The sequence below is a fragment of the Melanerpes formicivorus genome, unplaced genomic scaffold (genome assembly GCF_026170545.1).
Source record: "Melanerpes formicivorus ecotype bairdi unplaced genomic scaffold, bMelFor1.0.p_v2 SCAF_82, whole genome shotgun sequence".
Lineage (NCBI taxonomy): Eukaryota > Metazoa > Chordata > Aves > Piciformes > Picidae > Melanerpes > Melanerpes formicivorus.
In genome coordinates, this window is record NW_027142434.1 from 2,242,897 (window position 1) to 2,265,608 (window position 22,712).

At 64.9% G+C, this 22,712-nt stretch overlaps 1 protein-coding gene across 1 annotated transcript; it reads left to right on the forward strand.

Annotated features, from left to right (window-relative positions):
• DENND2D (DENN domain containing 2D) lies at positions 1–22,379 on the forward strand. The gene is given in 14 exon segments (XM_068164712.1): positions 1–76; positions 168–250; positions 252–341; positions 344–476; positions 7,497–7,681; positions 9,287–9,399; positions 12,054–12,123; positions 15,204–15,281; positions 15,365–15,505; positions 19,912–20,019; positions 20,021–20,061; positions 21,461–21,575; positions 21,577–21,639; positions 22,090–22,379. Coding segments are annotated over 14 exon segments (1,449 nt in total). The 3' UTR covers positions 22,243–22,379.
• Positions 22,380–22,712: the final 333 nt, after the last annotated feature.

Below are 22,712 nucleotides of genomic sequence, written 5' to 3' on the forward strand. Positions count from 1 at the left end.
ATGGCTGTCCCCGGCTCCTCCGTTCCCGGTGCCGCCGAGCCCTCCGTGCCCGGGGTTCCCGGGATCCCCACCCGCGGTGCCCCCCGGCTCTCCGGCAGCCCGGTGTTCCCGGCTCCCCCTTTCCCGATGCTCCCGGGACCCCCGTGCCCGGTTCTGCCGGCTGCCAGCTGCGCAGCGCTTCCGGCACCTCCGTGCCCAGGTGCCGCCGTGCCCTGGTTGGTGCCAGGTACGACCCGGCCCCCCCCTGCTCCTCCTCTCTTCTCCTCTCCGCCCCGTCCCGTCCCTCCTCCCCCGAGAAACCGAAAGCTCGTCGGGCGGAAGCCGAGAGCTCCCCGCCGGGGCCGAGAGCTCCCCGCCGGGACCGCACCGGGGCAGCACCGGCACCGCACCGGGGCAGCACCGGCACCGCACCGAGGCCACCATGGCCTCCATCGGCAACTTCTTCCGACGGAGCCTGCGGCGCACCGGCCGTAAAGGTGAGGGTCTGGAGGGCACCCGGCGGGGCACAGCCCCGTGGCAGGCTCCGGGAGGTGCCGGTACCGGTGTCGGTGCCGGTACCGGTGTAGGTCACGGTGTCGATGCCGGTACCGGTGTCGATGCTGATAACGCTGGCGGTACCGGTGCCAGCTCCGCGGCTGCGGGACCCGACGGCTGCCGGCGGCGCAGGGACTTTCCCAGGCAGCGCGGAGCGGCCACGCCGGTAGGACCGCGGGACGGCCACCGGCACCGGCACCGGCTCGGTCCCCCCAGCCCTGCCCCTCCGTGCTCCCCCAACGGAGCCCAGCCCCCGGGGCTTAGCCACATCTCCCGGGGCTTTCTCCATCCTCGGGGGGCTCCGGTAGTGCCACTCAGGGAGCTCCCCCGGGGTTCCAGACCACTCCGGGAGCTGCTCCACGTTCCCTGGGAGCCCACCCCCAGCCCGGATGGATCTACCTCATCCCCTGGGGAGGGGTTAACCCCATCCCAGGAGCCCCCTACTACATCCCCAAGAGCTTGGCCAGCTCTTTGCCCAGCCAGGCTGGCACCGGGGGCATGCCTGGGGGCACAGTGCCCACAGCGCTGTGGAGCCTTTGGAAAACGCAGAATTTGGCCCTTTGGGATCTGTGAAGCAGGAGGGAACGCGGGGGGGGCTGCTGCTGGGCTGCCACCTGGAAGCCACAGCAGAGCAGGTTGGGGCAAACCTGTGGATGTGGGAGACTCACTGCAAGCTTCCCTCCTCCCCCCCCCCCCGTGTCATAAAACCATAAACCCAGAGCATGTTAGGGGTTGGAAAGGACCTCTGGGGGTCACAGAGTCCAACCCCCCTGAGAGAACAGAGTCACCTAGAGAAGGTCACACAGGAACACAGCCAGGTGGGGTTGGAAGGGCTCCAGAGGTGGAGGCTCCACAAACCTCTCCGGGCAGCCTCAAGTTACAGAAGTTCCTCCTCCTGCTCAGATGAACTTCTGCTGTGCCAGGCTGTGCCCAGTGCCCCTTGCCCTGTCCCTGGGCACAAGCCTGGCCCCATCCTCCTCAAGCCCACCCTTGCAGTATTGATCAGCACTGCTCAGATCCCCCCTCGGGGGGTGGATCTTCTCCAGGCTGAACAGCCCCAAGCCCCTCAGCCTTGTGCCCAGGAGAGCTGTGCCAGCCCACCCCCCAGCACCCAGCTGCCCTTGGCCGAGCTGCTCTCCAGCACTTCTTGGTCCTTCCTCAGCCGGGGAGCCCAGAACCGGACCCAGGTCTCCAGCGGCAGCTTCACCGGGGCAGAGTGGAGGGGGAGGAGAGCCTGGTGGCCACACACGCTGGGAGACTTGCCTTGGCTGGAAGAGACCTTTAGGACCCTCCCGTGCAAGGCTTCCCCCGGCACTGCCAGGGCACGGCAGGGCGCGGGGCTGAGGGCACGGCAGGGCGCGGGGCTGGTGCCCCCGGCTCCGGTGCCCCCCGGCTCCGGGCGGAGCGGGGACTTGCCGGGCTCAGCAGGGGAGGTTCAGTGGAGCAAAAGGCATTTCCTCGCCGCGGGGCAGAGGCAGCAGAAGCTGCCAGGCTGCCTCCGAGCCGCGGGGATGGCAGTGGCGCTCCTGGCACGCCGCGGGGGGGAGCTTGCCAGGACAGGTTGTGCCGCTTGGCAGCCCGGCCCCGCCGCAGCCCTCGGCTGCTAAGCAGCCTCCTGCTGGGGGCTGGGGGAGTGGGGGCGAGCCGGGGCTGCAGCTCAGTGTCCTTTACCTCGCAGTGCCGGCGGCCCCGGAGCTGTTTCTGTGTGGGCAGCCTGGGAGCCTTGGCCCTGGGAGAGGTGAAAATCCACAGCACTGGCAGCCTGCTCCCCTCTGGGAGCCACGGGAGCCCCTCTGGCTGCCCACCTTGGTCCCCTCCTCCTGGAGTCACAGAGCTCTTTGGGCTGCCTCTGAGAGCATCCAGGCCAACCCCAAGCCAACCCTGGCCCCAAGTGCCATGGCCACAGCTTGCTGCACCCCCTCCAGCCATGGGGACTCCACCACCTCCCTGGGCAGCCTCTGCCAGGCCCTCACCACTACTCCAGCAAAGACATTTGGCCTCCTCCCCAACCTCAGCCTCCCCTGGCACAATTTCAGGCCAGTTCCTCTCCTTCTGTCCCCTGAGCCTGGGGAGCAGAGCCCAACCCCCCCTGGCTGCAGCCTCCTCTCAGGGAGCTGCAGAGAGCAATGAGGTCTCCCTCAGCCTCCTCTGCTCCAGGCTCAACCCCCCCAGCTCCCTCAGCTGTTCCTCCCCAGCCCTCTTCTCCAGACCCTTCCCCAGCTCTGTTGCCCTTCCCTGGCCCTGCTCCAGCCTCTCAATGTCTTTCTCACAGTGAGGGACAGGCTCCAGCTGCTGGGGGGCTGCAGGGTGGCCCCAAACCTTCTGTATCTCTGCTATGGGAGTGCCTTTGGCTAAAGCTCTCTTGCTAGTGGCTTCTGTCCCCTGGACACAGGAGGGACTGGGGGTCTGCCAGGTTTAGGAGTGCTGGGACCTGTGGTGCCACACTAGACCTGTGCAGCACTGCCCATGGCTGCGTGCCTGGCACTCACCTTCCAGCCTGGACATGGGGCATGGTGCTCCTGGAGGGACTTAGGCTCTGCCAGCGAGACCTGAAGCAGTGCCAGGTGATCTTAGCAGGTCTCATTGTGCTGGGTCATGCCCTGGGCAGGTTCTCTCCGTGCTGAGTCATGCTTTGGGCAGATGTGTGGCTCCATCCCCACAGCAGCCTGCCTGGAGGGGCTGCCCCTGCTCGGCCCCCCTGCAGCAGATGCAAACCCAGCCCTTGCTCCAGGGCATGTCCTGAGCTCCCTGGCCTGCAGGACAGGCTGGGAGAGGCACCTGGGCTTTCATCTCACCCTGGAGATCTGTGATGGGAAACCAACCACCACCAACACCCAGTGAGGATGGGGGACCCCAGCAGCCCTCCCCACAGCACAGCCACATTCCCTCCCCAGCAACAACCTCCTGCCCCATGGGAGAGCTTGGAGTGAAGGCACTGCTGGAGCATCCCAAGGAGGAGCAGGAGCAGCAAAGTTCATCTTCTTGACCTTGGTCCCCTGGCCTGGAGCACCTTGCTGAGTGATTCCCACTGAGGACAAGCCAGAGGTGTCTGCAGCTGGATCTCATCCTCAGGATGCTCCTGGGATTGTCCCCTGCTGCAAAGGGACCTCCTCAGGAAGAGTTTCACCTCCCCAAGAGGAAGGAGTTTGCATGAGGAGGTGGAGCAGCCTCAGGGTGCTTCCCACCTCTCCCCACTCCAGCTGGGAGAGGCATTTCTGGTCCCTGGGATAGGACTTCCCACGGTGGCCCTGAGAGTGTCACAGCTCAGAGGAGCTTTCTGCTCCTGCTGGCTCCTGCTGGCCTTGGAGCAAAGGCTGGGAAGGTGTTTCCAGCCTACAAGAGGTGGCTGTGGAACAGGAGGGATGCCTGGGGCTGGGATGCCCACCAGCAGTGCTGGCAGAGGAGGATGTCACACATGGCTGAGAAGCAGCCAGCCACGGCCCTGCCTTGCCCTGCCCAGCTGCAGCACACCCAAGAGAGCCCAGGACCAGGCTCCAGGATGTGGACAGACTGCAGGTTCCTTCTCCCAGCCACAAGTTTGTTTCTCCTGCCTGCCATTCCCAGGAGCAGCTCAGAGCAGTTCCAGCTCTCACCATCAGCAGAACCAAGCCAAGACCAAGCCTGGGAGAGTTTTGGTGCCAAGACCTGGGGGCTAAAGGGGTCACAGGCAGCTGCTGGGAGAGGGAAGAGCTGGGCCATGGCCTGGCTGCAGCCTCCTGCCAGCATTTAACTTCTCTTCTTCCCAGCCCTCAGATCCTGCTGCTCCACCATGACCATCCCAGGGCCCCTGGAGTTGTTGGCTTGGGATCTTCTCACTCCTCTGAGGCCTCACTCTTGTGAGGCTGCACCTCAAATCCTGGGGTCAGTTCTGGGCTCCTCACCGCAGGAAGGACATTGAGAGGCTGGAGCAGGGCCAGGGAAGGGCAACAGAGCTGGGGAAGGGTCTGGGGAGGAGCAGCTGAGGGAGCTGGGGGGGTTGAGCCTGGAGCAGAGGAGGCTGAGGGAGACCTCATTGCTCTCTGCAGCTCCCTGAGAGGAGGCTGCAGCCAGGGGGGGGTTGGGCTCTGCTCCCCAGGCTCAGGGGACAGAAGGAGAGGAACTGGCCTGAAATTGTGCCAGGGGAGGCTGAGGTTGGAGAGGAGGCCAAATGTCTTTGCTGGAGGAGTGGTCAGGGCCTGGCAGAGGCTGCCCAGGGAGGTGGTGGAGTCCCCATGGCTGGAGGGGCTGCAGCAAGCTGTGGCCATGGCAGCTGGGGCCAGGGTTTGGTGGCCATGGGGGGGTTGGGTTGCTGGTTGGGTTGGATGCTCTCAGAGGCCTTTGCCAGCCCAAAGCAATGCTCTGATTCTGCTCTTCTGGGTTGTGCTGCTGGCACTCCCCAACCAGCCAAACCAGAAATGGGACTCAGCTCAGTCTCAGGAACTGGTTTGTTCTGGGGGCTGTGGCTCAGGGAAAACCCTTGAGCAGCTCATTTGCAATCAGCAGTTCCCAGGAATAAGGACATCTGCCAGGGAGAGGTTGGGCTTCACCTTGCTGCAGCCTTTGGAGGTGCTCAAACAAGACCTGAGCTGTCTGTTCCCTGAGGGGAGGCTCCAGAGGCATTTCCCACCCTTGGTGCAGACTCTTTCTGCAGAGCCTGCCTGCATGGCAGCTTTGCTGTGGGCATCCTTCTGACCTCCCTGGGATGAGGCAAAGCAGGGCTGGAAGTGGCTGTGGGCACTTTGGTCTTCCCCAGAACACTCCCAGAGTACCAGGCTGGAAGGGACCCCAAGCAGAGCCAGCAGGGCCAGCGAGGGGATTCTGCCCCTCTGCTCCACTCTGCTGAGCCCACAGCTGCAGCTCTGGGGCCAGCTCTGGAGCCTCTGTGCCAGGAAGGCTCTGGAGGGGCTGGAAGGTGTCCAGAGAAGGGCCAGGAGGAGGAGCAGAGGGCTGGAGCTGCTCTGCTCTGCAGACAGCCTGAGAGAGTTGGGGTTGTGCAGGCTGGAGAGGAGAAGGCTCCCAGGAGACCTCCTTGTGGCCTGCCAGGAGCTGCAGGGGGCTGCAGGAAAGCTGGGGAGGGACTTTGGAGGGTGTCAGGGAGGGATAGGACTGGGGGGGCTGGAGCAGAAGTAGAAGTGGGGAGCTGGAGATTGGCTGTGAGGAAGAAGTTGTTGGCCAGGAGGGTGGTGAGAGCCTGGCCCAGGCTGCCCAGGGAGGTGGTGGAAGCCTCCTGCCTGGAGGTGTTTGCAGCCAGGCTGGAGGTGGCTGTGAGCAAGCTGCTGTGGTGTGAGGTGTCCCTGGGCATGGCAGGGGCTTGGAGCTGGCTGAGCCTGGAGCTCCCTTCCAGCCCTGACAGCTCTGTGGTTCTATGCTCATCAGGTCCAACCTTCCCAGGTGATGCAGTGGAAAGGATCTGGCCCAGCAGCCTCTTTCTCTCCCTTTACCTCTCCCCAGTTGCTCACTGTTGGGGACCAAACCTCTCTGTGCACCAGGTCCCAGTTCCCTCCAACCACTTTGGTTGGTTCACAGATTCACAGCATGGTAGGAGCTGGGAGGGAGCTCTGGAGGCCATGAGTCCAACCCCCTGCCAGGATAGGGTCACACAGGGAAGGTCACATAAGGAACACATCCAGGTGGGGCTTGAATGCCTCCAGAAAAGGAGACTCCACAACCTCCCTGGGCAGCCTGCTCCAGGCTCCAGCAGCCTCACACCAAGGAAGTTTCTCTTCATGGTGAGGTGGAACCTCCTGGGCTCCACCTTGTGTCCATTGCTCCTTTCCTCTTGCCCCCCACAGCTCCTTTAGCTCTTGCTGAGCATTGCTCAGCTGCCCTCTGGGGCTGCTCTGCTCCAGGCTCTCAGCCCCAGGGCTCTCAGCCTTTGCTGCTGCCAGAGCTGCTCCAGGCCCCTCAGCAGCTTCCCAGCCTCCCCTGGACTCTCTCCAGCACTTCTCTGTCCCTCCTGAGCTGGGGAGCCCAGAGCTGGCCCCAGGGCTCCAGCTGTGGCCTGGCTGGGGCAGAGCAGAGGGGCAGCAGCCCCTCCCCTGCCCTGCTGGCCACACTCTTCTCCATGCCCCCCAGGCCCCCATGGAGCTCCTTGTTTCTCCTCACATTGAGGTGGAACCTCCTGGGTTCCAGCTTGTGTTGGTTGCCCTTAGCTCTGCACCTCCTCTCCTGCTCTCTGGAGAGCAGCCAGGCAGAGAGGGAGCTGGGGGTGCTGATTGACAGCTGCCTGAACAGGAGCCAGCAGTGTGCCCAGGGGGCCAAGAAGGCCAAGGGCAGCCTGGCCTGCAGCAGGCAGAGTGTGGCCAGCAGGAGCAGGGAGCTCATCCTGCCCTGTGCTCAGCACTGCTGAGGCCACACCTGGAGTCCTGTGGCCAGCTCTGGGCTCCTCAGGTCAGGAAGGAGGTTGAGCTGCTGGAAGGTGTCCAGAGAAGGGCAACAAAGCTGGGGAGGGGTCTGGGGCACAGCCCTGGGAGGAGAGGCTGAGGGAGCTGGGGTTGCTTAGCCTGCAGAAGAGGAGGCTCAGGGGAGACCTTCTTGCTCTCTGCAACTCCCTGCAGGGAGGTTGGAGCCAGGTGGGGGTTGGGCTCTTCTGCCAGGCCCCCAGCAGCAGAACAAGAGGACACAGTCTCAAGCTGTGCCAGGGGGGGTTGAGGCTGGAAGGGAGGAGAAAGTTCTTCCCAGACAGAGAGATTGGCCCTGGGGCTGTGCTGCCCAGGGAGGTGGTGGAGTCCCCATCCCTGGAGGTGTTCAGGAGGGGATTGGATGTGGCACTTGGAGCCAGGGTTTGGTTGTCAGGAGGTGCTGGGGGACAGCTTGGACTGGATGAGCTCTGAGCTCTCTTCCAGCCTTGGTGACTCTGTGACACCTCCTGGCCTTTCCTTTCGCTCTGCTCCACCTTGGGGGTGTTTGGGGGTTTGATTTTCTGGCCTTTTCTTTCACTCTGCTCCACCTTGGGGGTGTCTGGCTGTTGTTTTTGGCTGCAGAAGGGGCAGAGGAGAGCTGTGGAGCAGAGAAGCAGCCCTGCAGGGCGCCCCAGGGCAGGGCAGGGGAGCGCAGCTCCCTCCTCGCCGCCGCTGGGCAGTTCTTCTTCGAGTACCTGGTGGTGGTGTCCCTGAAGAAGACCCCAGATGGACTTTATGAACCCAAGATAAGCTACCAGTTCCCAAAGGTACTTAGCCCCTGTGGCTTCAGGAGGGTGAGGGCTCTCAGTTTAGAGGCAAAGGGGATCCTGCTCCTCCCTCCAGCGCCACAGCTGGGGGAGCAGAGCAGCAAATCTGCCATGGAGCCACCGAGGCAGAGCCCAGCACTCTGCCTGCCCAGGGCTGGGCTGCCTGGCACCTCCCAGGCTCACAGGAGGTTAGGGGCTGGAAGTGACCTCCCTGAGCCCAAGCCCTGCCAGAGCAGCAGCAGAGAGCCCAGCACAGGGCACACAGGAGCAGATCCAGGCAGGGCTGGGAAGGCTCCAGAGCAGGAGACTCCACAACCCCCCTGGGCAGCCTGCTGCAGGGCTCTGGCAGCCTCCCCTGCTGGGGTGGAGCCTCCCCTGCTGCAGTCCATCCCCACTGCCCCTCCTTGCAGGCTGAGCCCCTGCCTCACAGAGCCCAGGAGGAAACTCCTGGCCTGCTCCTGGGGCTCCTGTTCCAAAAGGTGGAGACCGTGGCAGTGGACTCCCAGCCTGGGGAGGTGGCACAGGAGACCTCCTGTGGGCAGAGGGTCCCCTGGAGGCCTCTGCCCCATCATCCATGGAGTCAAAGAGTCACAGCCTGGGGTCTTGGGAGGTGCTTGTGCAGGGAGGGGTGGGGACAGTCTGCTGGGGGGGGGGACAATCTGCTGGGGGGGGACAGTCTGCTGGGTGGGGACAACCTGCTTGGGGGGGGGACAATCTGCTGGGGGGGGGACAGTCTGCTGGGGGGGGACAATCTGCTTGGGTCTCAGGCAGGACAGAGCCAACCCAGCCCACCCCATCCCACCTCACCCCATCTCTCCCAATCCCACCCCATCCCCATCCCATCCCACCCCACCCCATCCCATCCCCATCCCACCCCACCCCACCCAATCCCATCCCACCTCACCCCATCTCTCCCAATCCCACCCCATCCCCATCCCATCCCACCCCACCCCATCCCATCCCCATCCCACCCCACCCCACCCCATCCCATCCCACCCCATCCCATCCCACCCCACCCCACCCCATCCCATCCCATCCCCATCCCACCCCATCCCATCCCCATCCCATCCCATCCCATCTACCCCACCCCATCCCACCCCATCCCATCCCATCCCACCCCACCCCACCCCATCCACCCCATCCCATCCCACCCCACCCCACCCCATCCACCCCATCCCATCCCCACCCCATCCCATCCCATCCACCCCACCCCATCCACCCCACCCCATCCCCACTCCATCCCATCCCATCCCATCCCACCCCATCCCATCCCATCCCATCCCACCCCATCCCATCCCATCCACCCCACCCCATCCCCACTCCATCCCATCCCATCCCATCCCATCCCACCCCATCCCATCCCATCCCATCCCATCCCACCCCACCCCATCCCATCCCATCCACCCCACCCCATCCACCCCACCCCACCCCATCCCACCCCACCCCACCCCACCCCACCCCACCCCATCCCATCCCATCCACCCCATCCCATCCCACCCCACCCCATCCACCCCACCCCACCCACCCCATCTCCCCCCCATCCCCTCAGCCCTGGGGCTGTGGGCAGCCTGCCTGAGGCTGGCTCCTGGCCTCCCTCCCCTGCAGCGTGAGAACCTGCTGAAGGGGCAGAGGGAGGAGGAGGAGCGTCTGCTGCAGGCCATTCCCCTCTTCTGCTTCCCTGATGGCAGCAGCTGTGCCCCAGCCTCGGACTTCAAAAGGTATCTGCCCTGCCCCAGGCTCCCAGCCCTGCTGGCCCTGCCTCCCATCACCCCCTGGGGGCTGGGAGAGCCTCTCCCCCCCCCAGAGAGGCACAGAAGGGTTGGGTTGGGTTGGGTTCAGTTTGGGTTGGGTTTGAGATGGACTGGATTGGGTTGGACTGGGTTGGATTGGGTTGGGTTTGGGGTTGGGGTTGGGTTTGGGTTGGGGTTGGGTTGGGGTTGGGTTTGGGTTGGGTTGAGTTAGGATTGGGTTGGGTTGGGTTGGGTTGGGTTTGGGTTGGGTTGGGTTGGGTTTGGGTTGGGTTTGGGTTGGGTTGGGGTTGGGTTTGGGTTGGGTTGGGTTGGGTTTGGGTTGGGTTTGGGTTGGGGTTGGGTTTGGGTTGGGTTGGGGTTGGGTTGGGTTGGGTTGGGGTTGGGTTGGGGTTGGGTTGGGTTGGGTGGGGTTGGGTTGGGTTGGGGTTGGGTTGGGTTGGATTGGGTTGGGGTTGGGTTGGATTGGGTTGGGTTGGGTTGGGTTGGGGTTGGGTTGGATTGGGTTGGGTTGGGTTGGGTTGGGGTTGGGTTTGGGTTGGGTTGGGTTGGGTTGGGTTGGGTTGGGTTGGGGTTGGGTTTGGGTTGGGTTGGGTTGGGTTGGGGTTGGGTTGGGTTGGGGTTGGGTTGGGTTTGGGTTGGGTTGGGTTGGGTTGGGGTTGGGTTGGGTTGGGTTTGGGTTGGGTTGGGTTGGGTTGGGGTTGGGTTGGGTTGGGGTTGGGTTGGGGTTGGGTTGGGTTTGGGTTGGGTTGGGTTGGGTTTGGGTTGGGTTGGGGTTGGGTTGGGTTTGGGTTGGGCTGGGTTGGGTTGGGTTGGGTTGGGTTGGGTTGGGGTTGGGTTGGGCTGGGTTGGGTTGGGTTGGGGTTGGGTTGGTTTGGGGTTGGGTTGGGGTTGGGTTGGGCTGGGTTGGGTTGGGGTTGGGTTGGGTTGGGTTTGGGTTGGGTTGGGGTTGGGTTGGGTTGGGTTGGGTTGGGTTTGGGTTGTTTTTGGGTTGGGTTGGGTTGGGTTGGGTTGGGGTTGGGTTGGGTTGGGTTGGGTTGGATTGGGTTTGGGTTTGGGTTGGGTTTGGGTTGGGTTGGGTTTGGGTTGGGTTGGGTTGGGTTGGGTTTGGGTTTGGGTTGGGTTGGGTTGGGTTGGGGTTGGGTTGGGGTTGGGTTGGGTTGGGTTGGGGTTGGGTTGGGGTTGGGTTGGGTTGGGTGGGGTTGGGTTGGGTTGGGGTTGGGTTGGGTTGGATTGGGTTGGGGTTGGGTTGGATTGGGTTGGGTTGGGTTGGGTTGGGGTTGGGTTGGATTGGGTTGGGTTGGGTTGGGTTGGGGTTGGGTTTGGGTTGGGTTGGGTTGGGTTGGGTTGGGTTGGGTTGGGGTTGGGTTTGGGTTGGGTTGGGTTGGGTTGGGGTTGGGTTGGGTTGGGGTTGGGTTGGGTTTGGGTTGGGTTGGGTTGGGTTGGGGTTGGGTTGGGTTGGGTTTGGGTTGGGTTGGGTTGGGTTGGGGTTGGGTTGGGTTGGGGTTGGGTTGGGGTTGGGTTGGGTTTGGGTTGGGTTGGGTTGGGTTTGGGTTGGGTTGGGGTTGGGTTGGGTTTGGGTTGGGCTGGGTTGGGTTGGGTTGGGTTGGGTTGGGTTGGGGTTGGGTTGGGCTGGGTTGGGTTGGGTTGGGGTTGGGTTGGTTTGGGGTTGGGTTGGGGTTGGGTTGGGCTGGGTTGGGTTGGGGTTGGGTTGGGTTGGGGTTGGGTTGGGTTGGGTTGGGTTGGGTTTGGGTTGTTTTTGGGTTGGGTTGGGTTGGGTTGGGTTGGGGTTGGGTTGGGTTGGGTTGGGTTGGGTTGGGGTTGGGTTGGGTTGGGTTGGGGTTGGATTGGGTTGGGTTTGGGTTGGGTTGGGTTGGGTTGGGTTGGGGTTGGGTTGGGTTGGGGTTGGTGTTGGGTTGGAAGGGAGCTCAAAGCTCATCCAGCTCCTACCCCCTGCCATGCCCAGGGACACCTCCCACCAGAACAGGCTGCTCCAGGCCTTATCCAGCCTGGCTCTGAGCACCTCCAGGCTTGGAGCCACCACAGCCTCCCTGGGCAGCCTGTGCCAGGCTCTCCCCAGCCTCACTCTCAGCAATCTCTTCCTCCTCTCCACTCTCAGTCTCTCCTCTCCCAGCTCAAAGCCATTGTTCCTCCTCCTGTCCCTCCCAGCCCTTGGCCCAAGTCCCTCCCCAGCTCTCCTGGAGCCCTTCAGCTCCTGCAAGGCTGCTCTGAGGTCTCCCTGCAGCCTTCTCCTCTCCAGGCTGCACAGCCCCAGCTCTCCCAGCCTGGCCCCACAGGGGAGGTTCTGCAGCCTCTGCTCATCTCTGTGGCCTCCTCTGGAGCCTCTCCAGCAGCTCCTCCTTGTGCTGGGAGCCCCAGAGCTGGAGGCAGTGCTGCAGGTGGGGGCTGAGCAGAGCAGAGCAGAGGGGCAGAATCCCCTCCCTGTGCTGTGCTCTCCCTGCCCTGGCTGCAGCCCAGCTGGGAGCTGACTTTGTGCTGCCAGTGCCTGGTGCCAGCTGCTGCCAAGCTGCTCAGCACCCAGCTCCCTCAAGTGCTGCTCTGCAGGGCTGCTCCCAGGGCCCTGCTCCCCCAGCCTGGCTCCCTGCCTGTGTCTCCCCTTGCAGTGAAACCTTCTCCTTCGTGCTGACCAACGTGGATGGCAGCAGGAAGATTGGCTACTGCCGGCGGCTGCTGGTGAGCAACCCCCAGCCTGCCACCCCCCCCCGGGGCCCTGCTGCCTCTGCAGCCTCCCCTCCTGCTGGGGCATGCATGGTGCCCCCTGCCATGGCCAGAGCACAGCCCTGGGGATGTGCCTTGGCAAGCTCCTGGCCTTGGCAAGCTCCTGGCCTTGGCAAGCAGGGCAGGAGGCAAGGGGGGAGGGGGGGGACCCTGGTGGAGCTCTATAAGGGAGGTTGCAGCCAGCTGGGGGTTGGGCTCTTCTCCCAGGCACCCAGCAGCAGAACAAGAGGACACAGTCTCAAGCTGTGCCAGGGGAGGTTCAGACTGGAGGGGAGGTAGAAATTCTTCCCAGAGAGAGAGATTGGCCCTGGGGCTGTGCTGCCCAGGGAGGTGGTGGAGTCCCCATCCCTGGAGGTGTTTAGGAAGAGCCTGGCTGAGGCCCTTGGTGCCATGGTTGAGTTGATCAGATGGTGCTGGGGGAGAGGTTGGACTTGGTGAGCTCTGAGGTCTTTTCCAACCTGGTTAATTCTGTTCTATCCCACCCCACCCCATCCCACTCCATTCCATTCCATTCCATTCCACTCCATCCCATCCCATCCCATCCCACTCCATCCCATTCCATTCTATCCCATCCCATTCTATCCCATCCCATCAAATCCCATCTCATCCCATTCCACTCCATTCCAGTACACTCCATCCCATCCCATCCCATCCCATTCCATTCCATTCCAGTCCAGTCCACTCCATTCCATTCCATCCCATCCCATCAAATCCCATCCCATCCCATCCCATCCCATCCCACTCCATCCCATTCCATTCCAATCCACTCCATCCCATCCCATCCCATCCCATCCCACTCCATCCCATTCCATTCCAATCCACTCCATCCCATCCCATCCCATCCCACTCCATCCCATCCCATTCCACTCCATTCCATCCCATCCCATCCCATCCCATCCCATTCCATTCCATTCCATCCCATCCCATCCCATCCCATCCCATCCCATCCCATCCCACTCTCTGGAGCTCTCCTCTGCCACTGCAGCAGTTGGGAGCTGGGTGGAGGCTGTGCCCAGGGCCAAGGCTGCAGTGCAGGGAGAGGATGTGGGGGTTGGGAGCTGCCATTCCCATGGTGGCTTCCTCTCTGCCAGCTTGCCCTGGCTCCTGCCTAGCCCACAGCACTCAGGGCAGCTGCAGATCCCCCCTGGGAGCAGGATGGGGATGGATGTTCCCCCCTGGGCTGCCAGGGAGCTGGGTGCCCCCAGCTCCAACCCCAGTGCCTCCTGGGTGCCCCCAGCTCCATCCCCAGTACCTCCTGGGTGCCCCCAGCTCCATCCCCAGTGCCTCCAGCTCCATCCCCAGTGCCTCCAGCTCCATCCCCAGTGCCCCCTGGGTGCCTCCAGCTCCATCCCCAGTGCCTCCAGCTCCATCCCCAGTGCCCCCTGGCTGCCTCCAGCTTCATCCCCAGTGCCCCCAGCTCCATCCCCAGTGCCTCCAGCTCCATCCCCAGTGCTCCCTGGGTGCCTCCAGCTCCATCCCCAGTGCCCCCTGGGTGCCCCCAGCTCCATCCCCAGTGCCTCCAGCTCCATCCCCAGTGCCCCCTGGGTGCCCCCAGCTCCATCCCCAGTGCCTCCAGCTCCATCCCCAGTGCCCCCTGGCTGCCCCCAGCTCCATCCCCAGTGCCTCCAGCTCCATCCCCAGTGCCTCCTGGCTGCCCCCAGCTCCATCCCCAGTGCCCCCAGCTCCATCCCCAGTGCCTCCTGGCTGCCCCCAGCTCCATCCCCAGTGCCTCCAGTTCCATCCCCAGTGCCTCCTGGCTGCCTCCAGCTCCATCCCCAGTGCCTCCTGGCTGCCCCCAGCTCCATCCCCAGTGCCTCCAGCTCCATCCCCAGTGCCTCCTGGCTGCCCCCAGCTCCATCCCCAGTGCCTCCAGCTCCATCCCCAGTGCCTCCTGGCTGCCCCCAGCTCCATCCCCAGTGCCTCCAGCTCCATCCCCAGTGCCTCCTGGCTGCCCCCAGCTCCATCCCCAGTGCCTCCAGTTCCATCCCCAGTGCCTCCTGGCTGCCTCCAGCTCCATCCCCAGTGCCCCCAGCTCCATCCCCAGTGGCTGCTGCCAGCTCCATCCCCAGTGCCCCCTGGCTGCCCCCAGCTCCATCCCCAGTGCCCCCAGCTCCATCCCCAGTGGCTGCCTCCAGCTCCATCCCCAGTGCCTCCAGTTCCATCCCCAGTGCCTCCAGCTCCATCCCCAGTGCCTCCTGGGTGCCCCCAGCTCCATCCCCAGTGCCCCCAGCTCCATCCCCAGTGCCTCCAGCTCCATCCCCAGTGCCCCCTGGCTGCCTCCAGCTCCATCCCCAGTGCCTCCAGCTCCATCCCCAGTGCCTCCAGCTCCATCCCCAGTGCCTCCTGGGTGCCCCCAGCTCCATCCCCAGTGCCTCCAGCTCCATCCCCAGTGCCTCCTGGCTGCCTCCAGCTCCATCCCCAGTGCCTCCAGCTCCATCCCCAGTGCCCCCTGGCTGCCCCCAGCTCCATCCCCAGTGCCCCCAGCTCCATCCCCAGTGGCTGCCCCCAGCTCCATCCCCAGTGCCCCCAGCTCCATCCCCAGTGGCTGCCTCCAGCTCCATCCCCAGTGCCTCCAGCTCCATCCCCAGTGCCCCCTGGCTGCCTCCAGCTCCATCCCCAGTGCCTCCAGCTCCATCCCCAGTGCCCCCTGGCTGCCTCCAGCTCCATCCCCAGTGGCTGCCTCCAGCTCCATCCCCCGGGGCTGCCTTCCCCAGCTCATGGGCTTGGGCAGCTGAGGGGCTGGGGGGCAGGGGGGAGGTACTCCCTGGTTGCTGCTCTGTGTGCAGCCCTCTTGGGTCAGGACACAAAGCTCTGGGCCCCCACAGCACTGCCTGGTGACTTTGCTGCCCCCCAGCAGCTGCTCCCTTCTGTGCCCTGGGCCTGAGCCCCTGCCCTGAGCTCTCCCCCCTGGGTGATTTGGCAGCCTCTGGGGAGGGAGTGGGGCCAGGGGGGGATCTGTGGCCGCCCTGGGTGGGTTGTGGGGCTGGTGCAGAGGGGCTGGGAGGTGCCCCCAGCCTGTCCCCATCCTCTTGCAGCCCTCTGGCCGTGGGGTTCGCCTCCCGGAGGTCTTCTGCATCATCAGCTGCCTGGGCTGCTTTGGGCTCTTCTCCAAGGTAGGGAGCTGCTGCCTGGGGGCTCCCTGGGGGGGGCCAGGCTCGCCTGGGGGGGTCTGACAGCTCAGCTCTTTCCCTCCCAGATCCTGGACGAGGTGGAGAAGAGGAGGCAGATCTCCATGGCTGTGATTTACCCTTTCATGCAGGGCCTGAGGGAATCTCCCTTCCCAGCCCCAGGCAGAACTGTCACCATCAAAAGCTTCATCCCTGAGGCGGGCACAGAGGTTGGGGAGGGGCCTGGGGGCTCAGCTCAGCCTCCATCCCCCACACCTGCAGCACCCATGGGTCGTGGGGGGGGTCTGGGGGGGCACCTCCTTTTGCAGAGGCACCTGGCCAGGCTGCACAGATGGGCAGGGGCTGAGCACAGCCAAGTGCCAGGAGCTGCACCTTGGCCACACCAACCCCAGGCAGGGCCACAGGCTGGGGGCAGAGCCAGGCAGAGAGGGACCTGGGGGGAGTGGTGGAGAGCAGCTGAACAGGAGGCAGCAGTGTGCCCAGGGGGCCAAGGAGGCCAAGGGCATCCTGGCCTGCAGCAGGCAGAGTGTGGCCAGCAGGAGCAGGGAGCTCATCCTGCCCTGTGCTCAGCACTGCTGAGGCCACACTGGGTGCAGCACAGGGGTGCTGGGGTGCTATGGGGTGCTGGGTGCAGCACAGGGGTGCTGGGGGGTGCTGGGTGCCTCCAGCACAGCCTCCCTGGGCAGCCTGTGCCAGGCCCTCCCCAGCCTCCCAGTGCAGAGCCTCCTCCTGCTGCCCAGCCCAGCTCTGCCCTGCCCCAGTCTCAGAGCATTCTCTCTCCTCCTGTCCCTCCCAGCCCTTGGCCCAAGTCCCTCCCCAGCTCTCCTGGAGCCCTTCAGCTCCTGCAAGGCTGCTCTGAGGTCTCCCTGCAGCCTTCTCCTCTCCAGGCTGCACAGCCCCAGCTCTCCCAGCCTGGCCCCACAGGGGAGGTTCTGCAGCCTCTGCTCATCTCTGTGGCCTCCTCTGGAGCCTCTCCAGCAGCTCCAGGTCCTCCTTGTGCTGGGAGCCCCAGAGCTGGAGGCAGTGCTGCAGGTGGGGGCTGAGCAGAGCAGAGCAGAGGGGCAGAATCCCCTCCCTGTGCTGTGCTCTCCCTGCCCTGGCTGCAGCCCAGTCCCCAGCCCTGCCCTGGGCAGGGTCAGCTCTCTCTGCACCACCCCAGGGCTGCACTGGCTCTGAGGGGAAGCTCTCTGCCCTCTGGAGCAGCTGCCTCGCAGGCTGCAGCTCGCAGGAAGCTTTGTGCAAGGCCTCTGCAGGTTGCTCAATGCCTTGGGCAGAGGCCAGGCTGCAGCAGCAGGGCTGGGGGCAGGGCAGGGAGGGGGGGCCAGAGCTGTTCCTCGAAAGAGCTGCACCCTGGGGCTGCTGGCAGGGGCTGGAGGAAGCTGAGAGCAGGGAGGAAAAGGCAGAGGATCAACCCTGGGACCTGCTCTGGACTCTGGCAGGGGCTCCTGAGGTCCCTTCCAAGCCCTAACATCCTCCTGCAGGAGGCAGGGGCTCAGGGCCCCAGGCCCCTGCAGGCCACCCCAGCCCTACTGGGGCAGTGGGGCAGGGCCAGGGCTGGGTGAGCTCCAGAGGAGCAGCTGAGGGAGCTGAGCTCTTTGCTCTGGAGGAGAGGAGGCTGAGGAGGAGCCTGCAGCTCTGCCAGGGGGCTTGGAGGGGATGAACTCCTGAGGTCCCTCCCAGCCCCCAGCATCCTGAGAGGCTGGGCAAGGGCAGGGGCTGGGCAAGGGCAGGGGCTGGGAGCTGGGCAAGGGCAGAGGCTGGGAGCTGGGCAAGGGCAGGGGCTGGGCAGGGGCAGGGGCTGGGAGCTGGGCAAGGGCAGAGGCTGGGAGCTGGGCAGGGCTGGGAGCTGGGCAGGGGCAGGGGCTGGGAGCTGGGCAGGGGCTGGGAGCTGGGCAGGGGCAGGGGCTGGGAGCTGGGCAGGGGCTGGGAGCTGGGCAGGGGCAGGGGCTGGGAGCTGGGCAGGGGCTGGGAGCTGGGCAGGGGCAGGGGCTGGGAGCTGGGCAAGGGCAGGGGCTGGGAGCTGGGCAAGGGCAGAGGCTGGGAACAGGGCAAAGGCAGGGGCTGGGAGCTGGGCAGGGGCTGGGAGCTGGGCAGGGGCTGGGAGCTGGGCAAGGGCAGAGGCTGGGAGCTGGGCAAGGGCAAGGGCTGGGAGCTGGGCAAGGGCAGGGGCTGGAAACAGGGCAAGGGCAGAGGCTGGGAGCTGGGCAAGGGCAGGGGCTGGGAGCTGGGCAGAGGGCAAGGGCTGGGAGCTGGGCAAAGGCAGGGGCTGGAAACAGGGCAAGGGCAGAGGCTGGGAGCTGGGCAGGGGCTGGGAGCTGGGCAAGGCAGAGGCTGGGAGCTGGGCAAGGGCAGAGGCTGGGAGCTGGGCAGGGGCTGGGAGCTGGGCAAGGGCAGAGGCTGGGAGCTGGGCAAGGGCAGGGGCTGGGAGCTGGGCAAGGGCAGGGGCTGGGAGCTGGGCAAGGGCAGAGGCTGGGAGCTGGGCAGGGGCTGGGAGCTGGGCAAGGGCAGGGGCTGGGAGCTGGGCAGGGGCTGGGAGCTTGGGCAAGGGCAGGGGCTGGGAGCTGGGCAAGGGGCAGAGGCTGGGAGCTGGGCACCCTGCAGGATTTGTGCTGGGAGGGGGCTGAGGCTCCCAGGCAGCTCCTGTGCTGCTGGCTGGGACAGAGGCTGCCAAGGTGGCCTGGCACAGGGAGCAGGGAGATCTCCCTCCCTGGGGCCAGGGCTGGCTGAGGAGCTGCAGGCTGCTGCTAAGCCTTCAGTGCTGCCAGCCTGGGGCTGCCCACAGCAGGGCAGAGACTTCAGGCAGCAGAGTGGAGACCACCTGCAGGGCTCCAGGCTGGGGGCAGAGAGGCTGCAAAGTGCCTGCCAGGAAAGGGGCCTGGGGGTGCTGGTGCCAGCAGCTGGAGAGCAGCCAGGGGGTGCCCAGGGGGGGCAGGAAGGGCAGCAGCAGCCTGGGCTGGAGCAGCAGTGGGGTGGGCAGCAGGAGCAGGGCAGGGCTGGTGCCCCTGGGGAGGCCACAGCTTGAGTGCTGGTTCAGCTCTGGGCTCCTCACTGCAGGAAGGAGATTGAGAGGCTGGAGCAGGGCCAGGGAAGGGCAACAGAGCTGGGGAAGGGGCTGGGGAGGAGCAGCTGAGGGAGCTGGGGGGGGTTGAGCCTGGAGCAGAGGAGGCTGAGGGAGACCTCATTGCTCTCTGCAGCTCCCTGAGAGGAGGCTGCAGCCAGGGGGGGTTGGGCTCTGCTCCCCAGGCTCAGGGGAGAGAAGGAGAGGAACTGGCCTGAAATTGTGGCAGGGGAGGCTGAGGTTGGAGAGGAGGCCAAATGTCCTTTGCTGGAGGAGTGCTCAGGGCCTGGCAGAGGCTGCCCAGGGAGGTGGTGGAGTCCCCATGGCTGGAGGGGTTGCAGCAAGCTGTGGCCATGGCAGCTGGGGCCAGGGTTTGGGGTGGCCATGGGGGGGTTGGGTTGGATGCTCTCAGAGGCCTTTGCCAGCCAGGACAGTTCTGTGGGTCTGGGAACCATCCAGCAGAGCTTTCACTTTGGGGCCACTCTGCCCAGGCCAAGCTGAGCTGGCTCTGCCAGAGAGGCTTTTGAGGAAGCTTTTGTGGTTTGCAGGGGGAAAGCCCTGCCCTGGCCCCTGCCCCTTCCTGGGCACTGCTCTCTGCTGCTGCTCACAGGGCAGCTGGCTCAGCACAGCCCCAGGGTGGCTGCTGGAGCAGAGAGGCCTTGGGGTTGGCAGTGCAGTGCCCCAGCAGTGCCCCAGCAGTGCCCCAGCAGTGCCCCCCAGCAGTGCCCCCCAGCAGTGCCCCCCAGCAGCTGCCCCCTAGCACACAGTACTGCTTGGCCTGGCCCTGCCCTCCCCTTCCCTTGCCCCTGCCCCTGCCTGCCTTCCCCTCCCCTCCCCTCCCTTCCCTCCCCTCCCCTCCCCTCCCCTCCCCTCCCTTTCCCTCCCTTCCCTTCCCTTCCCTTCCCTTCCCTTCCCTTCCCTTCCCTTCCCTTCCCTTCCCTTCCTCCTTCCCTTCCCTTCCCTTCCCTTCCTTCCCTTCCCTTCCCTCCCTCCCCTCCCTTCCTTCCCTTCCCCTTCCCTTCCCTTCCTTCCCTTCCCTTCCCTTCCCTTCCCTTCCCTTCCCTTCCCTTCCCTTCCCTTCCCTTCCCTTCCCTTCCCTTCCCTTCCCTTCCCTTCCCTTCCCTTCCTTCCCCTTCCCTCCCTCCCTCCCCCTCCCCTCCCCCTCCCCTCCCCTCCCCTCCCCTTCCCCTTCCCTTCCCTTCCCTTCCCTTCCCTTCCCTTCCCTTCCCTTCCCTTCCTTCCCTTCCCTTCCCTTCCCTCCTCTTCCCTCCTCCCCTCCCTCTTCCCTCCCCCTCCCTCCCTCCCCTTCCCTTCCCTTCCCTTCCCTTCCCTTCCCTTCCTTCCCTTCCCTTCCCTTCCCTTCCCTTCCCTTCCCTTCCCTTCCCTTCCCTCCCCTCCCCTCCCCTGCCCAGCTCAGCTTCCCTCTGTGCCCTGCAGAGGGTCCTGCTGCAGATGCTGCCAGCTCTGAGCCCTGCCTGGCTCCCAGGTCAGCCCCAGGGGGAGGCAGGGAGGGGGGCAGTGCAGCTCCTGAGCTGGGCTTGGTCTCTCCCTCTGCAGCTCATCGAGCTGACCCGGCCTGTGGATGCCCACCTGGAGCATGTGGAGTTCCAGGCTCTGCTCCAGAGGCTCAGCCCCAGCCTCATCCTGCACATCTTTGCCTCTGCCCGTGCTGGAGAGGCGTCTGATCTTCCTGGCACAGGAGCTGAGGTGAGTCCTGAGCTGGCTGCTGTGAAATGACCCCCCCCAAAAAACCCCAACCCCCCCTGAAGGAGCAGAGGACACAGCTGAGCTCAGCCTGGGGCTCAGAGACTCATGGAAGGGTCTGGGTTGGAAGGGAGCTCCAAGCTCAGCCAGCTCCAACCCCCTGCCATGCCCAGGGACACCTCCCACCAGCACAGCTTGCTCAGGGCCTCATCCAGCCTGGTCCTGAGCACCTCCAGGCAGGGCACAGCCACAGCCTCCCCTGGGCAGCCTGTGCCAGGCTCTCCCCAGCCTCACTCTCAGCAATCTCTTCCTCCTCTCCACTCTCAGTCTCCCCTCTCCCAGCTCAAAGCCATTGTTCCTCCTCCTGTCCCTCCCAGCCCTTGGCCCAAGTCCCTCCCCAGCTCTCCTGGAGCCCTTCAGCTCCTGCAAGGCTGCTCTGAGGTCTCCCTGGAGCCTTCTCCTCTCCAGGCTGCACAGCCCCAGCTCTCCCAGCCTGGCCCCACAGGGGAGGGAAGGAACAGCCTGAGCCTCCCTGGGCAACCTGTGCCACTGTCTCCCCAGCCTCGATGGGAAGGGTGGGAAGGGAAGGAAGGATGGGAAGGAAGGGAAGGATGTGAGGGTGGGAAGGATGGGAAGGAAAGGATGGGAAGGGAAGGATGGGAAGGGAAGGATGGGAAGGGAAGGATGGGAGGAAGGGAAGGAAAGGAAGGATGGGAAGGAGAGGAGGGATGTGAAGCATGTGAGGATGGGAAGGAAGGGAAGGAAAGGAAGGGAAGGATGGGAGGAGGGAAGGAAAGGAAGGATGGGAAGGGAAGGGAAGGAAGGGAAGGATGGGAAGGATGGGAAGGGAAGGATGGGAGGAAGGGAAGGAAAGGAAGGATGGGAAGGAGAGGAGGGATGTGAAGCATGTGAGGATGGGAAAGGAAGGGAAGGATGTGAGGATGGGAAGGATGGGAAGGAAGGGAAGGAGAGGAGGGATGTGAAGGATGTGAGGATGGGAAGCATGCTCCCTCTGAGCAGTGAAGTTCCTTTCCCTCAGGCAGTGGGGGGTGTTCAGCCTGCAGAAGAGAAGGCTCAGGGCAGACCTCAGGGGTGGCTGCCAGGAGGCTGCAGACTCCCTTTGGCCCATGCAGGAGCCAAGGGCTGCTGGGGACAATGCCTGCTGGGGACATTCCCCCCTGGGCTGCAGCAGCAAATGTTCCCCCAGGAGCAGGCAGAGGCTGGGATCAGCTCCCAGGGGCAGTGGGGGATTCCCTGCACAGCTTTCAGCCTCAGGCTGCTGGGGCAGCTCCCTGCAGCTCCTCCAGCCCCTGCCAAGGTTGCCCCAGGGGATGCCTGGGGTCCCCCCCCAGCCTGCAGGCTGTGCTGCAAAGCCACCACCTTGGCTCTCCTTGCCCCACAGTGTCCTGTCCCAGTGCATCCATGCAGTTGCTGCTCTCCTCTACCCCTTCACCTGGGCTCACACCTACATCCCTGTGGTGCCTGAGTGCCTGCTGGACACTGTCTGCTGCCCCACGCCCCTTCATGGTTGGCATCCAGATGAGGCATCTGGAGAGGGTCCTGGAGCAGCCAATGGAGGAGGTATCTCACCTGGGGGGAGCCAGGGGCTGGGCCCTGCCCCTGGCCTTGGCCTGGCTCTGGCCTGGAGGCTCTGCTGGTGCCCCTTGCCCCCTCCAGGGAGGCTGGAGGCTGAGGCTCCCTGCATGCCCTCTCCTGTTGCCATCTCTCCAACACCTCCCAGTGCCCCTGGGGGCTGCTGCCCAGCACAGCACCTGCAGTGCTGGCACTGGGAGCTCAGGCAGCTGCTGTTGGCATCCTGGCAGCCTTGCACCACAGAGTTCAGCTGTGTGGGGCCAGGCCTGCAGCAAGCAGAGCCCCCGAGAGCCCTCCCTGGTGCCCTTGCCCAGGGCCCCCCCAGCAGAGAGGGACTGAGCCCTCTCCTGCTCAGCTGCTCTGTCCCAGCTGGGGTGGTGGAAGGAGGCCCAGCAGCCTTGGCAGGGCTAAACCTGGTTGCTCTCTGCTCTCTTCCAGGCTCTGATAGTTGACCTCTGTGAGGGGAAGATCATCAGGGCGGGTAGGTGCCCCCCGGGCAGGGCATGGGGCTGGGGGGAGCCCACCCGGCCTGGCAGCCCCCAGGAGGGGTCCTGCCCCCCTGGCCCAGCTGCTTGGCTGCTTGGGAGGTAGAGACACCTTGGTGTCAGCCAGCCAGAGGGAATCACAGCACCCTGGAGTGCTCTGGGCTGCAAGGTCCTGCAGCTGGGGCAGGGCAATGCCAGGCACTGACACAGGCTGGGCAGGGACTGGCTGGAGAGCAGCCCCAAAGGAAAGGCCTTGGGGGTGCTGGGGGAGGAGAAGCTCAGCAGGAGCCAGCAGGGAGCACTGGCAGCCCAGAGAGCCAAGCAGAGCCTGGGCTGCAGCAAGAGAAGTGTGGCCAGCAGGGCCAGGGAGGGGATTCTGCCCCTCTGCTCCACTCTGCTGAGCCCACAGCTGCAGCTCTGGGGCCAGCTCTGGAGCCTCTGTGCCAGGAAGGCTCTGGAGGGGCTGGAAGGTGTCCAGAGCAGGGCCAGGAGGAGGAGCAGAGGGCTGGAGCTGCTCTGCTCTGCAGACAGCCTGAGAGAGTTGGGGTTGTGCAGGCTGGGGAGGAGAAGGCTCCT